At 48.7% G+C, this 16,068-nt stretch overlaps 1 protein-coding gene across 1 annotated transcript in view; it reads left to right on the forward strand.

Moving 5' to 3' along the window:
* Positions 1 to 16,068, forward strand: part of COL17A1 (collagen type XVII alpha 1 chain) — a 61,008-nt gene that overhangs the window by 33,881 nt on the left and 11,059 nt on the right. Inside the window, exons 27-47 of the mRNA XM_038757874.1 lie at positions 299 to 334; positions 462 to 497; positions 993 to 1,055; positions 1,635 to 1,670; positions 3,497 to 3,568; positions 4,846 to 4,872; positions 6,620 to 6,655; positions 7,782 to 7,817; positions 8,169 to 8,249; positions 8,719 to 8,754; positions 9,298 to 9,387; positions 9,963 to 10,016; positions 10,389 to 10,430; positions 10,776 to 10,829; positions 11,394 to 11,453; positions 12,831 to 12,857; positions 13,947 to 13,976; positions 14,091 to 14,174; positions 14,965 to 15,087; positions 15,575 to 15,712; positions 15,884 to 15,964. Of these exons, the coding sequence (XP_038613802.1) occupies positions 299 to 334; positions 462 to 497; positions 993 to 1,055; positions 1,635 to 1,670; positions 3,497 to 3,568; positions 4,846 to 4,872; positions 6,620 to 6,655; positions 7,782 to 7,817; positions 8,169 to 8,249; positions 8,719 to 8,754; positions 9,298 to 9,387; positions 9,963 to 10,016; positions 10,389 to 10,430; positions 10,776 to 10,829; positions 11,394 to 11,453; positions 12,831 to 12,857; positions 13,947 to 13,976; positions 14,091 to 14,174; positions 14,965 to 15,087; positions 15,575 to 15,712; positions 15,884 to 15,964 (1,242 nt within the window). The remainder of the gene's footprint in view (positions 1 to 298; positions 335 to 461; positions 498 to 992; positions 1,056 to 1,634; positions 1,671 to 3,496; positions 3,569 to 4,845; positions 4,873 to 6,619; positions 6,656 to 7,781; positions 7,818 to 8,168; positions 8,250 to 8,718; positions 8,755 to 9,297; positions 9,388 to 9,962; positions 10,017 to 10,388; positions 10,431 to 10,775; positions 10,830 to 11,393; positions 11,454 to 12,830; positions 12,858 to 13,946; positions 13,977 to 14,090; positions 14,175 to 14,964; positions 15,088 to 15,574; positions 15,713 to 15,883; positions 15,965 to 16,068) is intronic.

Genomic DNA, 16,068 nt, shown 5'->3' on the forward strand with positions numbered 1-16,068 from the left:
CACACCTGACAAAGCAGCTCTTATGAGGATAACTATCAGGATGTTTATGGGGAAGAAGCATTGGTGGGAGGGCTGGAAATTGATGTAAACAGTCCGGCAGGAAGGGAGGCGGTAGGCTGGAAAATCAGAGAAACACAACGAATTGGAGTCTTCACCCTCTTCTACAAGGTACCTGAGTTATTCTTTACCACGCCGCCTGGAAGACCCCATCGTGTTCATTATGCCCGGTGGGTGAATTCCAGCATCTCCATCCCTGAAATACCCCTTACATTCCAATGTATTTTTTTTTTAATCTTAGGTGAGAAAGGGCCCCTGGGATCTCCAGGACCAAAAGGTATGCTGCTATACTGGTGTTTAAAATTGGGTTTCAGGTGGTTGCTTGAAGTTTTGCTTTTTCTGCACTTGAGTAAAACTTTTAATTGAAAACGCTGCATAAACTGATCCTCCTCTGTTGGTTTTAGGCGACCAGGGTGAGAAAGGACCACGAGGACTCACAGGTCAGTACTTACGGGTCCTGCATGTGAGGCTGGCTTTTTCCTTGACCCTTAAACTCTGGCCTATGAGTCCAGGCTGACTCCATAGTAAAAAGTGGACTCCACCTTCACACTCTCCCTAAATTATCACCTGCTAACAGGATGAATGCAAAGCACAGATTAATGTTCATCTTGGTCACTGACATCAATTCCATTTCTTAGGAGCAAAGAAAGCACAGTCTGGGGTCAGGGAGCCAATGAGTCCCGGCTCTGGGTTTGGGTCATCTGCTTTCAACAGGAGACTAGGGGAAGAGTAGGCAAGCTCCTGTGGTTGGTTGTTCACAGATCTAGTTGGGGAGAAAATGCTTTTTCAAGCTCTTAAGCCTCGCATTTTGTCTGGGCCTTCCTTGCTTTGTTCCCTTCTGCCAGCATAAGAGCAGTTGGAGTAGTTGCCGCTGGCCGTCCCAAAGCCACCAAACCACTTTTCCACTTAGTCGTTCTAACTCCGTTTCCTTACAGGGGAGCCTGGCTCGAAAGGTTTGCCTGGTGCTATTGGAGAACCAGGAGCTAAAGGAGCAATGGGTAAATATCCCCCAGAAGGGTGTAACTCTGTGGAGCTATTTCTTGCCTTTAGTGCTTGGTAGGTATTGTTCCTTTAGGGTATCAGCACCTTCTGAAACTCAGGTCATCTTCTTTTTCCTCTGAATTGCCTTTCTTCTGGCCCCAGTTTACACACTGGCTGCGTAAGGTTCTGCTTTGAATGTTTCCTCAGCATCAGGGGAGTTATTTGTTGGGGGTGGGGACTGGGGGAGGAAATCGGAGCCTTCATGGGACAGACTTGCCTCTGTCACATTTAGACATTTAAAGGGAGTGGGATGAATGTGAGTGGTCATCCCCCTTGATGGGTTCTTGATTCACTATCAAGAACCTTGTGTCTTGAGGCCCTGCTTTGCCTTTCTGCAAGTAGGGGAAGGCCAAGGAATTAGAGATCCCCCTGAAAATTCACATCAGTGGGAGACTAAGGCTTATTCATTCTGCTAAGAGGGCATCCTGCTTAGAGGATGCCAGTGCTTCTTTCTGGTCCTTGAACCACGGGGTGCAATCGAGGAAGGAAGTCTGACTTCAGTTACGTTCAGCAGGCTCTTATTCCATTTTAAACAGGTCCAGCTGGTCCTGATGGACATCAAGGTCCAAGAGGTTGGTCATTGCTTCTTCTCCCCATCCCCCTAATCACTAGCCTAAAACTAGGGCCTGGAATCCAGCCCCCTCCACTCAGACATCTCTACCTACCCGAAAACCAATGAAAGGGGACAAATGTCAGACGTCATGGTGGGTTTCAGTGGGATAAAACCCCTTTGATTCTAGCAGTCAGTCTCCCATCCTCTCAATACTGTCCAATCACTGATGGTAATTATTGATGATAATAGTAATAACTATTATGGTATTTAGGAAGTGTTTACTATGTGTCAAACACTGTACGAAGTACTGGGGTTGATAAAAGATAATCAGATCCCACATGGGGCTCAAAGTCTAAGTTGGAGGGAGAACAGGTATTGAACCCCCATTTTGCATATTAGGGAAGTGAGGCACAGAGAAGTGAAGTGACTTGCCCAAGATCACAGAGTGGTGGAGCTGGGATTAGTACCCAGGTCCTCTGAATCCCAGGCCTGTACTCTTTCCACAGAGCCATGCTACTCTTGAGTGCCTATTGTGTGCAGAACACTGTACTACGCGCTTGGGAGATGATTATAGAATCAGTAGACATGGTCTCTGTCCTCCAGGAGTTTGCAATCTAGGGGGGGTGAGGCAGGTGCTAAAATAAATTACAGATAGAAAAAATAGGTAGATGAGTGCTACAAGTGGCAAATGAATACATAAGTGGCACCGCGGTGCAGAAATGACACTGGAGGGACATAAGGTGGGAAGAATTGAAATGAATAGGGAAGGCTTCCTAGAGGTGAACTGATTTCAGAAGGACTTTGAAGATGGGGAGAGCAGTTGTCTATGGGATGAGAAGGGGAAGGGAGGTTCAGGCAGGAGGAAGGGCATAAGCCATAGCTCTAGTTTGAGGGTGGGAAAGATGGGAAAATGGCACAATGAGTAGCATATTTTGAGAGGAACGAAGAGTGCAAGTTGGGCTTTAGTGGGAGAATAGAGTGGAGAATTAGGGTAGAGATAGCAGTTTGACTCCTTAAAGCCAATGGTCAGGCATTTTTTCTTGTTGACGAGAAGAATGGGCAACATTGGAGGTTTTTGAGAAGTGGGGAGTTGTATGCAGAATGACATTTTAGAAAAAAGATCCAGGCATCAGGGTGAACTGTGGTCTAGAGAGGGGAGAGATTGGAGGCCCGAAAGATCAGAGGGGAGACACATGCAGTAGTAAAGTTGGGATAAAGTGCCTGACCAGTGTGTTGGCCATTTGATCGAAAAGGAAGGGGTGGATTCTGAAATGCTGTGGCAGAAGAACCAATAGGATTTGGAGACAGACTGAATAGGGGATTGAAAGAGAGGGAGGAGTTCAAAGCAGTGGGGTTGAGACAAGTGAGGGATGGTGGTGTTGTCAGCTGTGAAGGCAAATCAATCGGCCAATCAGTGGTATTTATTCAGTACTTATTGTGTACTAAGCCTTTGGGAGAGTACAATACAACAGCGTTGGTAGACACGTTCCCTGTTCACAAGGAGGAAAGCAAGGTGAAAGAGTAGATTTGAGAGGCAAGATGAGTTCAGATTTGAACATATAAGCTTGAGGTACCCCAAGGTAGAGATGACCAGGAGGTAGGATGTCTGGCCAGTAAAGGCGATTCATGAATAGAAAGTGTAACAGTGCCAGGAAGGATTGTGCCTTAGGAAACCTGGCATAGGTTATTGGTTTTGGCCCTTTCTCCCACCCATCACCAAGCCCCAGAAGTGAAGCCATTAAGTCTGAGTTGTGTAAATAGTGTTTGAACCAAGGAGGAAGGATATGATGAGTGTATATGGTCATTTCACTTTTTTCATATGTTGTTTGGGTTTGTGACCTGCAGGTGAACAAGGTCTCACAGGGATGCCTGGCCTTCGTGGCCCTCCTGGACCCACCGGAGATGCAGGAAAACCAGGTAATGTGGCGAAGAAGAGTGGCTAGCGGCAGGGAAGGAAGGCAGGAAACTATAGAGTTTTCCCAAAGGGAGAAAAGGGGAATTTCTCCCTCTCTCGACCCTCTTTCGAAAACAGTAAACGGTGAAGAGTTTGGTCATTCCTGAGTCAGGGTCTGAGATTCACTCAGTTCTTGGGGGTGAGAAACTATATGCTAGAATCCTCAGCCTGGGAGGGATTGTGGGAGAGCTCATCTACTGCTTCTAGGCACATGAATGACTAAACCACCTAGGATACATTTGTCTCTGCTTTTTCTGGCCATCTCCAAGGGTGGAGACTCCCAAACCTCTCTCGATACTCTGTTCCTGTTCTTTATCACCTCCCTCAGTCCAACCCAAATCTCCCCCATCTTAACTTGAGATTATTTTTGCTTGTTTGGTCATAGAGGGAGACAAATTAGCATTCTCCCAACAAAACCTTAAATGCCTGAAAACAGTTAAGTTACCCCGAAGTCTTCTCCACCCTGAGTTAAATAAAATTAACTCCTCTCTCCTGTCCTCCTCGGACTTGTTTTCCATCCTTTTGATCACTTTTGTGGATTATGACCCGTTTCCCCCTTACACCTGCAAGTTTAGCAGAGATCCTGTAAATTTGGGCCCAGGCCAGGGGCTACCCTGCGAAGAGCTTGCCAGGTCACCTTCCCTACCTCTCTGCTTCTCTCATCCTCTCCCTTCAGCCCTTAGGCAAATGTGGAGGAAAGAAGGGTTAAGAGTTCAAATGAGTGCATTTGAAATGGGAGAGTAGGGAAGAGGGGAAGCAGGGAGTCTCTTCTGAGAAGTCAGTGGGAGATGACACCAGGGCAGTACAAAGGGAACTTCAGAGTCCTTGAAAGCTCCACTCAGATGGGCCTGTTAGAAGCTTTTCCAGACTTTCTGTTTGGGGAAAACTAATGAGAACTGTCTTTCATGCTGTATTTTATTTTTCTCTCTGGAATTGCCCGAGGACACCATTGTTTTTAGAGTGAATTGGAAGTTTGAGTGGGGGCATTAAGGGGAAATTAAAGTTCTTTTTCTTTCCCGTGGACTAGTTGGCAAATACAGAACTCCAAGGGAGAGCCATTAACTCACCTGAAAGGAAAGGCTTAGTCCAGCTCCTAAGGGGACCTGGAATCAGCCTGCCCAATCCACATTACTTAAACCTCCAGTGTCCTTTCTTCCCACTGGTGCTGTTTCCCCACTTACGCACTGTTGCATATGGATTTTCTCTTGAATCTTTTTTTTTTTCTTTTAAACGTCTTTAGGGCTCATGGGACCTCAAGGACCTACAGGTGAATCATTGCATCTCCTTCTTTGTCACTCCTTCCTCTTATTCCTATTAACCCCAATTGGAGTTTCCTTAATTTGCATGGATTGCAGCCATTTAAACTAGTGCAAGCCTAAAAGGCCAGAACCTAAAGAAAATGAAGTTTCAGGGCTAAAAGAAACTTAGCAAGATCCAGCTCATTTTTCAGTTCTTCTGGGAGGCTTACCCAAAGTTGGATTTTGGAAAGAAAGAACATTCAGACATCTGTATGTTCTTAGCCTAATGTGCTGAGCAACAGAAGCCTCTGGGAGTGGATTAGGAAGGAGATGTTGCAACAACAAATATGGGGGGTGATCATCAATAGTATTTGAGAGTTTGAGTGCAGAAAACTGTACTGAGTACTTGGGAAAGAACAATATAATAATAAAAAGCGTGATATTTCTTAAGCGCTTACTGTGTGCCAGACACTGTATTAAACACTGGGGTGGATACAAGCAAATCGGGTTTGGCACAGTCTCTGTCCCACATGGGGCTTACAGTCTTAATCCCCATTTTACAGTTGAGGTGACTGAGGCACAGAGAAATTAAGTGACTTGCCAAAGGTCACGGAACTGACAAGTGGCAGAGCTGGGATTAGGAACCAGGTCCTTCTGACACCCAGGCTTATGCCCTATCCACTAGGCCACGCTGCTTTTCGATATAATGAAGTTCAAAACGATCCCACAAGGAGTTTACAGTCTAGTACGTCACGTTCTCTGTGAGATTGGGAGAGAAATAATAATAATAATAACGATGGTATTTGTTAAGCGCTTACTATGTGCAAAGTACTGTTTTAAGTGTGAATGCTCTCTCATCCTCTCCTTCCACATACTATACTGTAGCAGTAGGAATAGTGTTTATTAAGTGCCAATATAAGCAAAACCCTGTACTAAAAAACTGGGGGTAAAGAACACAGGAAAATTAGACAAGTTCCGTGGCTTTTGAGGGGCTCACAATCTCAGGATAAGGGGGTTGGTTGACAGACCCACAAGGAAGGTGAAACATAAACAATGTAAGCAACAGAAAACAATATAAAAAGATAAGGAATAAATACCGTAGGAGTTAGTTTCAGGCTCTTCAACACCCAGGAAGGGCTGATCAGAGGCCAACAGTCACAATAGCCATTGCCAACAAGAGCTCCAACTTTCTATAATTTCAAAAGTTTCTCAGGCTGCTGTTTCGCCTCACCTTGCCACGGTGGAGAGAGCAGGATGGGGCTCAAATCCAAAGGAAAGGGTGGCTGCAGGATGTTTTCTAGCCAGAAGGACTTGTACTCTGGTATCAGAGGAGCCAGGACCAAGAGTAAAATAATCACTCTTCATCCTTGGTCACTATAACTTGTCCTGGCCCTGGACTTGTGGCTTTCTCCAAAGCCGTTTTAAAATAATACCGTTTCCCAACCTAGTAATAATAATAATAATGGTACTTGTTAAGCGCTTACTATATGCCAAGCACTGTTAGTAACCAGAGATCCTCTGACAAAGATGTAGAAAGCTGCAGAGGCACCCCGAAGGTCTGCTATTGTTTCAGAAACCTGTGAGCCTGCGTGGGGGCTAAGACCAAACTAGTTATAAAGGTAGAAGAAATCCGAGTTGGAGACTGGAAGCCCAGAAACTTCTGGGCCTCCTCTCCTAAATGGTGGTTTTGCTGAGCAAGCCGCTATTCGAATCAGAAGGCGCCTGATGCATTTAGACATTAATCATCCTGACTGTATTCGTTTTTAATCACATCAGGCCTCCCTGGTATCCCAGGCAGAGCAGGCGCCAAAGGTAAGTGGGTCTCCAAAGTGGGGGTGGGAGGGAAAATTGGGGAGGGGGTTTTCGTTACTGAGCGGCACGTACCCTAAATCGACAGTGGCATCTAGTGGTTGTGACTTACAGCTGGATTCTGAGCTTGTCTACCTGGCCCCGGGAACCCACTGAACTGTCCTAATCATGCTGAACCTCTGAGCTACCGATCAATCAATCGTATTCATTGACCGTGACTCGGTTCAGAGACTCCGAAGGAGGCAGTTCCACGGTCCCCTTGAGTATTCTGTTGGAGGCTGAAATCCGCAGTATGAGCACGGAGTCGTTTTCATCTTTCTAGGTTTGAAGGAAGAGAACGTGAAACAACTCCCTGCCCTGTTGTCCAGACCAGAGAATAGTTAGCATAGGGCAGGCCTGGAAGATGGAACAATTCCTTCTGCTCCTGCCACAGGGAAACAATCAGCCTTAAATGGGTTTCAGCTGGCTAGGGACTTGCCAAGGGGAGGGCTGAGTTCCCACAAAGAAACTTCAGTTGAGAAGTTTCACCGTCCTTCTGAACCGGTATTTCATGCCTCCGTCTACTGAGAGCTCTTATTTTGAATGCTCTAAAGGAAGATTCTCTTCTATTTATTTTATTTTGTTAATATGTTTGGTTTTGTTCTCTGCCTCCCCCTTCTAGGCTGTGAGCCCACTGTTGGGTAGGGACTGTCTCTATATGTTGCCAACTTGTACTTCCCAAGCGCTTAATACAGTGCTCTGCACACAGTAAGCACTCAATAAATACGATTGATTGATTGATTAAAGTGGGAAAGCAATACAACTTGGGCCTGTGGGAGCTGAACAAACGGATCCCATCTCAACCTGACCAAATGGACTAAATCAGTAGATGCTCAACTGAAGCTACTGTCTTGACTTCCACGCAGAAGGCTAATGGAGGGCTGAGAAGCTCCATTAGAGAATCCTTCTGTCTCTAGTGGAGATAGCATTGCTTAATTAGCCTGTTGCAGTCTCTCTACTTTTTATAGGGCTTTTGGTAAGGGATCTGAAAGGGAATTGTCAAACAGCGTGCAGGGAGATTTATCGATACATTAAGTGACTCACTGATAAAAAAAAAAAAAAAAACAACCCTCATCTCTTTTCCTTGAAGGTGACACTGGTGCTCCGGGCAGGATTGTGACTGCAGGTATGACAGGGTTTTGAAATGTCCGCGTTTTCCCTTCTTTATCCATTTGTATTGTGTGTAGACCCCTGTCTCCCTATTAATACCTTCCGAGATGGTTTCAGATTTCTGGGGGCTTTGTGATGGGTGTGATTTAGTGGTATTCTCCTGCATACATGTTAAGTAGAGAAAGAGAGTTTCTTAGGCCCGTCTCTTTAAGCTCACTCTCCTGGGGTGTCAGGAACTAAAGCTGAACCTTAACTAAAAGTGCCGAGTAACACGATTAGACTGTTTGGCTGCTGGCCCTGGGAGAGACCACTAATCTGAGAGGGGGCAGCCTGATTAACCATTTATCAATCTGTCTCTTATTTTCAGATGGGGCATCGACTGTCACTGTCCCAGGCCCACCCGGACCCCCCGGAGCGATGGGTCCCCCAGGACCACCAGGTGCCCCAGGTTGGTCAAAGACGCAAGTTGACTAAGCCGCTCTTGACGGTCATGAGGTCGACTCAGTCCCCGCTGGAAATTGCAAGAGGGAAACTGCAGTCAGGCCGCTCCCTCCCTTGGCACAAGGTGGGGGCGGAAGGGGGGATAGCTCCATGATCTGCGGGCAGAATCCAGTGGCATCATGGGAATCTACATTATTTAGCACGGCCCAGCAATTAACACAGAAAATGGCCTTCCAGGAAAATTCACTATTCTGTTGCAGATAGGGGAAATGTAGTAAAACAAGTCATTATTCTTTCCTGTTGGCTCAGCCTAAGACGCACGATTATGTGATTGACTACAAGATTCGTTTAATACCCCTTGAAGTGAAGACTAGGCAGTCACCTAGTCTTCACCTTCAACCCTCACCTCTCCTTCATTCTCTTGACTACTGATTTTCCAGAATTCTCATTAAATCTGTTATTTCTCTTCAAACCAGGTCCTTCTGGGCCAGCTGGTGTCCCCGGCCAGCAAGGTAGGTTATTTACGATTACTGAATCTTCTGAACACCTTCCATCCTTCTCTCCTCTCATTCTCCCTCCCATTTCTCCTTTCCTCCTCTCCTCCTTCCATTCTCCACCCCATTAGTAGTGCAAGACCTCAGTCCTTTCCCTTCTCCCGGCTTTCATTAGCAATGACTTCTGGTTATGCCCAGGTGTGCGGTGACTTTATGAATTGCAGTAGGGCAGGAAAGCCAAGTTCGACTTAGCTCCGATTATTCCCACTCAAGCTGCAGTGCCGCACTTAAACCGTGATCTAATATCCTGATATCTCCTTCTAATGTACTGGGCTCTTCATGTGGGAACGATGTGTTTCTGATGCTGTAGCCCTCACTCAGACCCCCCTCAGTTGATCGTATAGATCGTTAGTAGATCGTGTCTACCGATTCTACAGTTCTCTCCCGAGCGCTTAGTGCAGAGCTGTGCACATAGTAGGTGCTCAGGAAACACTACCGATTGGTTGATTGAGGGTTCCTCCAAGAAGTCAGATGTTGAAATCAGAAATCCAAACCCTCCAGGTCCCCGTGGTGAGAGCGCAATGGTGCATGAAAGCATCACAGGAAGCATCTCCGAAGGCACCGTCGAATCGGGGACCGGCAGTGCTCGACGTGAGTACCGCGCTCTCGTTTGTCCGTGCAGACCCCAAAGCGGGCCCCAAGGGCTGAGTCCCACCAGCGGCAAAAACCTCCCTTTTGCTGCGAGAGCTGGCCGGGTCGCTGTCGTGGGTGGCAACCCAGCCAGGATGCTCCAAGTATCCCTCAGGGTTGCACCTGAATTGTGGAATCCTCAGGAAGTGAACAATAGTCCTCAAAGTCTCCAAGGAGTCCGGCTGGGATCATATGAGTGAAAACCCCACATACTGTAATTATCCTCAGCTTCCGGATTGTAATTGGAACTGGGAGAACTAAAGGCCCAAGGGCCGCCTGTGTCCTTCCCAGTTCCTAGCTGCAAGGTGTTTGATACTCTTGGGGAAAAGATGTGTAATTTTCCAAGCGCTTTGCCCAGTGCTGTGCAGCCAGTAAGCACCCAATAAATACAATTGACTGACTGATTGAGAACCGGGACACCGATAACTTAAGGATCGGGGGCAAAACAAACTCGTGGGTGAGGAGGGTGCAGGGAATAAAGAGAAGTAGAGAGTGCAGTTTTAAAAAACAATCATCTCCATCTCTTCTTTTTCTAGAAAATCTTGATTTACGAGGACCACCAGGTCCTCCTGGACCACCAGGACCACCAGGTGGGTATCGTATGATCACTGTGTCAGAAGCACAGTAAGTCTCTGCCCTCTGAGCCGGTCAACGTTCCTCTGATGCTGGACCACTGGGCCAAGCTTCCACAGTGCAGACTTTCTGGGGAATGAACGCAGAGCTTGGCTGGGTCCTGCAGGTCACTGCTAGGGAATTGGGGTGGGTAAGGAGTTTGAAGACCCACCGTCCGTTCCCTCCTGCCCTATCATATGCCCTCCAGAGAAATTCCAACAAACACCCTCTGGGCATCTCTATCCGTTGGGCAGAAAGGAATTGGTGGGGAACTGGAAATAACAAAATTGATTCTTCACAAAGGGGGGTGCACCAGGGGTACGGCTCGATGTATCTGAATTCTCTTCCAGGAATTTCTATCCCAGGACCCCCAGGACCCCGTGGCCCAGCAGGTGAGAGAGTTTGGTTTCCGCCGGAGGGAGAAGGGTTGAGCGGAGTGATTTGCTGCATCCTGAGTCAGCCCCCTAAATCGGCCAAGGTGCAGTCGGTCAGCACCCGTGGGAGGTAGGGTGCTAGAGTAGATGGGCACTTGTGGGAAATGCAACGTAAAAGGATCATGTGGAGACCATCCGTCCGGCTTGATGGTCCCCAAATAAAAGCTCTCGGAACTGCAGCGGCGATACAAAGGAGAAACCATAAGAAAGGCAGAATTTGATGACTTGATCTGGCCAGGGAGTGGTTTTTCTCCCTTGCCTGAGGCCCATTCCTAACCTGGGTTTGATGTTTCTCTTGACCAGGGGAAGGCCTGCCAGGACCCCCTGGCCCACCTGGCTCCTACTTGACTAATTCAGGTAAGATCAATCCTGTATCTGGCCTCAGCTCTGCTAGGAGAAACAGCAGGGTATCACGAAATGGTTTTAACGTCATAATTTTGCAGTCGCATAGGCCCTCTGCCCTGAAAATTGTCTCCAAACATTTTAGGGCCTATTAGGCCCAGGCCTTCCAATTCAGTTTCTTTAGCCCTGTCTCCCAAGTGTTTCCTTTAGGCTGAGGCTTCATAGCTGCCGTGGCTGGAACCTAGTGTTGGAAGCGATGACAAAGAGTTTCTTGTATTTAAAGCTGTCATGTGCTTGCACCTGGAATTAGGTTGCAGTTCTGGTTTCTGAGTTCATTCATTTATTCATTCATATTTTTGAGCACTTACTGTGTGCCGAGCACTTAGTGCTTGGGAGAGTACAGTAGAACAATAAACAGACACAGTCCTTGCCCACAGCGAGCTTACGGTCTAGAGGCCCTTAAAAAGGACATGATAGAGCCAGAGAAAGTACAGTAGACATCCAAGTTGGTTAGGGAAATGGAAATATGTTTGGTTCTCATGTCCTTACCCTCACATTGCTCCATTCTTTCCATCGCAGAAACCTTCTTCTCCGGCCCCCCAGGCCCACCTGGTCCCCCTGGTCCAAAAGGAGATCATGGTGAGTATGAGATGGTGAGAGGCAAGGATTCTCCTTTTTAGCTCATCTGTTTTCCCCTGCCTCCTCTTCCATACGCTATTGAAACTACTGAATTCCACACACTAATGAAAACTACTCCCTTGAAATGTAAGTGGCTTCAGCAGTGGAACTAACTGTGGAAACCACCTCAGCAAAACTCCAGTCAGCCCTCGATTACTGCCCTCCTTGATCAGAGTGCGTAATGTGGATAATGCAGAGCAACAGATCATGCAGAAAGCAAGGGGTGATTTGGGCTTCACTTGAGTGATCTGGGACCTCTCTGTCCAGTGGCAAGCAGTGATTCCCTCCCTTCAAGGCCCTGCTGAGAGCTCACCTCCTCCAGGAGGCCTTCCCAGACTGAGCCCCTTCCTTCCTCTCCCCCTCGCCCCCCCTCCATCCCCCCATCTTACCTCCTTCCCTTCCCCACAGCACCTGTATATATGTATATATGTTTGTACATATTTATTACTCTATTTATTTTACTTGTACATATCTATTCTATTTATTTTATTTTGTTAGTATGTTTGGTTTTGTTCTCTGTCTCCCCCTTTTAGACTGTGAGCCCACTGTTGGGTAGGGACTGTCTCTATATGTTGCCAATTTGTACTTCCCAAGCGCTTAGTACAGTGCTCTGCAATAGTAAGCGCTCAATAAATACGATTGATGATGATGATGATTCCCAAGCCTGAAGACACTATTATAACCAACTGTAGGATCCACATTGCCCCATATGGGAGAAGGAAGACCAGTGGGTGTGCTGGTAGGGAGAGCTCGAAATCGTCCTCTATTATTCCAGAGTGGAGAGTCCTCCCACAAGCAGTAAAACTGGAGAAAGCGTGAAGACTTCTCCTAGTTTACCCTGCCCTCCCCCACTTACACTCTAGCAACCAAGGCATCAGAAGTGGCCCCGACCCCTGAAACATCCTCCTCCTTTTTGAACCCATTTGTAGCCCAAGGTTGTTTGTATCAGAGAAGCCAGAGAAGCAGCGTGGCTCTGTGGAAAGAGCACAAGGCTTGGGAGTCGGAGGTCATGGGTTCAAACCCCGGCTCCGCCACTTAGCCGCGTGACTTTGGGCAAGTCGCTTCACTTCTCTGTGCCTCAGTTCCCTCACCTGTAAAATGGGGATTAAGACCGTGAGCCCCACGTGGGACAACTTGATTACCCTGTACCCACCCCCAGCACTTAGAACAGTGCTTGGCACATAGTAAGCACTTAACACATGCCAGTATTATTATCTGCCCCTCCTGTCCTCCTGCCCCTTTCCCTGGGGCTAACGTTGTCTTGTGAACCAACATACTGACCCTGAACTAGTTCAGCCTGGGTCTCACAGCCTCTCTCTCTCCCCTCCATTTTTTCAGGTGCCCCTGGACCTCGAGGATTCCAAGGTAAAGAAGGGGAGAAGGTTCTGCTTCTCATACTTGGCTGTGGGTGATGCCGGAGTGTCTCTAAAGAACTTGGGTCTCCTCAGTGACGGTCTGTGTGTGTGGTGTATTGTGTGAGTGATACCGTGGGAGTGACACGGGGTTCCAAGGGCCATACTGCAGCATTTGGAGGAGAGAGGCGAGGTGAGTGGGGACAGGGCTCTGAGCCCCATGGCTCCAAAAGGAGCCACATCCCAAAGGATCACAAATGATCTGAAGCCTGTTCCCTGTCACCCCTAACCTCCCTGCCTCAGAGTCACACACTCAGAAGAAGTGGAGTTGCGGGGTGAGAGTGAGTGGGACAGGTGGAGGTTGAGGTGTAGACCACTTTGGGAGAGGAGGAACGATTCAGAGCTGAGGATGCTGGCTAGTAAGCAGTGCATGGGCCCAGGACTCAGAGAACCTGGGTTCTCATCCCACCTCCTCCACTTGTTTGCTGGATGACTTTGGTCATGTCACTTCTCGGTGCCTCAGGTACCTCATCTGTAACTGGTCTGGTCCAATCTGATTATCTCATATCTACCCCTGTGCTTGTATAATGCTTGACACACAGTAAACACTTAATAGATTTTTTACTCTGTTTATTCTACTTGTACATATTTACTATGCTGTTTATTTTGTCAGTGATGTGCATCTAGCTTTACTTCTATTTATTCTGATCAATCAATCAATCAATCATATTTATTGAGCGCTTACTGTGTGCAGAGCACTGTACTAAGCGCTTGGGAAGTACAAGTTGGCAACATATAGAGACAGTCCCTACCCAACAGTGGGCTCACAGTCTAAAAATGACTGATGACTGACACCTGACCACATGTTTTGTTTTGTTGTCCGTCTCCCCCTTCTAGACTGTGAGCCCATTGTCGGGTAGGGACCGTCTCTGTATGTTGCCAACTTGTACTTCCCAGGCGCTTAGTACAGTGCTCTGCACGCAGTAAGCGCTCAATAAATACGATTGAATGAAGGAATCCTTTTAAAAGCAAGTGTTAAGCAAGAAGGATGCATTTTACCTCTGGTCTTCACCTTCTTCCCTGTCTCGCGGTCATTTTTCAGGTGAGCCAGGCCTTCCAGGACTGTCAGCAGGTCAGTTTGCATCTCCTTCCCTTACCCCCGCGGTGGGTGGCTACGGAGGGGCTGCAGCTTCCAGCCGCTTGCCTCCAACCAAGCACTGATGTACAAGTCTTCACTGGTTTTCAGGTTCAGACGGTCTGGGCATCACACTGCAGGGGCCACCAGGCCCGCCTGGCCCCCAAGGCCCCCCAGGACCCAAAGGTGACAAAGGTTGGTAAAAGCAGAGGCAGAGAAGTTTCAGGAGGGAAAAGTAGGGTAGGGGTACGCCCTCCGCCCCTACCCCGGGGGCAGGCTCCTGGTGGAGAGTCTGGTTCAGTCAGCGGAATTGGCTGAGGGGCTTCTTCCTTAAGCACCATGCTCGAGGCTGTGATGGAAAAATGGGAGAAACCGGATGAACGCACGTATGTCACGTAAGGTTGACCGGTGGGAATTATAAATGACTTATAAATGACATATGTCTGAATGCTGGGGTCTTGTCGGGGCTGGACTCTGGAAGTCACTGGGCTAGTGAGCTCGCCTCCAGCCAGTCCGGAATCTCCTCACCCTCAGCCTTCGGGGGGTGGGTGTCCCAGGTGGTTCCCGGAGGCCCCTCTCGAGACGAAAAGCTTGAGCCCAGACCCTCCCTCTACCCCGGGCCCGGTTGGCCTTCTGGGATGGCTGGATCGGGGGACGTGCCCATCCCGCATTTCCTTTTTGGCTGCCTGCGGCTGTCACTGGAAAACCTCACCTCCCCCAGGTCGCTGACAGCCCTTTCCGTCCGCTTCATGTTTATTCCCCTGACCGGTTCTTCCCACGCTCTGCCAGTGACCCGGGAAGTGTGTATGTGTGTGTGTGTGTGTGTGTGTGTGTGTGTGTGTGTGTTTGTGGTGGAGGCGGGGACTGCGGCAAAGGAGAAGCAGATGTGTTCTCCCTGATGGCCCGGAGCAGGGCCAGCCCCTGCTCCGTCTATCCAAACGTCAAAGACTGAACGTCTTTCTTCCACGGTTTCTCCTGTCCTCAGGGGTATCCTCAAGCACAAGATATACCCAGGGGCCCCCAGGTCCTCCTGGACCCCCCGGCCCTCCCGGATCCATCAGCAACTCTGGACGGGACATTCAGCGTTATATTTCCGAGTACATCCAGAGTGAGTGTCCGAACCGGGGCCCCGAGGCCTTGCCACCCGCTGTAAACTGGGGGACCTTGGTGCTTTGGCACCCCTCCCTGTGTGGATTTGATCCCACTACCACACCTGGGGCAGGCTGGGGCTGTCCCTGGGCAGGGGGAACAGCCCGCCCCCGAGCTGGAGAATCCCCCCCAAGCCCTTGAGAGCTCCCTCGTCCTGAGCAAAGGAACAGATGAGTCAACTGGTTTGTAGCTTGGCGACAAAGTCGCGGCTGTCTGCCCTGTTTCTACAAGGGTTTGGGTGGCCCGGGGCAAGTTAGTGTCCCTCTCTGATTCCCCATTTCCAACTTAGAGAGGATGAGATCTGCCACCGTCCATGCCCCCCCTCCCAGAGTATTTCCTGTGTTGATGTGTCTTCTGCTTCGAGTCTTTCCAGTCCCAGGTGCCCTGTTTACGATGTGCTGCTTCTGCTGGGAAGTTTTGACCCTGTTTCTCTTTTTGGTGGCTAGGTGACTCGATGAGGGGTTATTTGACTGGCGTACAAGGACCCCCTGGCCCTCCTGGCCCCCCAGGACCCGTGATCAGCATGGGTGGGGAGACCTTTGACTACACCGAGTTGGCCAGCCAGGTCATGAGCTACCTACGAAGTAAGTTCTGGTTACCAGCCCTGTTCCCCAGAAAGGGGGTTCTCCAGCCTTCTCAGAAAAAATTATGTTTCTGGTGGGCCCCGGGGGCCGGGCAGAGTCTCCCTGGGGGTTAATAAACCCGATTTATTGATTTTTTCCCTCCTCGGTCATCTGAGATCTGTTTCTTTGCAGCTTCCGGTTACAGCATTGGGGGATCCTCCTCCTCCTCTTCCTCCTCAATGTCCCAGGAAGACATCCTGACTCTACTGCAGCGTAAGTGGATAGATCATCATCATCAATCGTATTTATTGAGCGCTTACTGTGTGCAGAGCACCGTACTAAGCGCTTGGGAAGTACAAGTTGGCAACACATAGAGG

Source organism: Tachyglossus aculeatus, chromosome 16 (assembly GCF_015852505.1).
Source record: "Tachyglossus aculeatus isolate mTacAcu1 chromosome 16, mTacAcu1.pri, whole genome shotgun sequence".
Taxonomy (NCBI): Eukaryota; Metazoa; Chordata; class Mammalia; order Monotremata; family Tachyglossidae; genus Tachyglossus; species Tachyglossus aculeatus.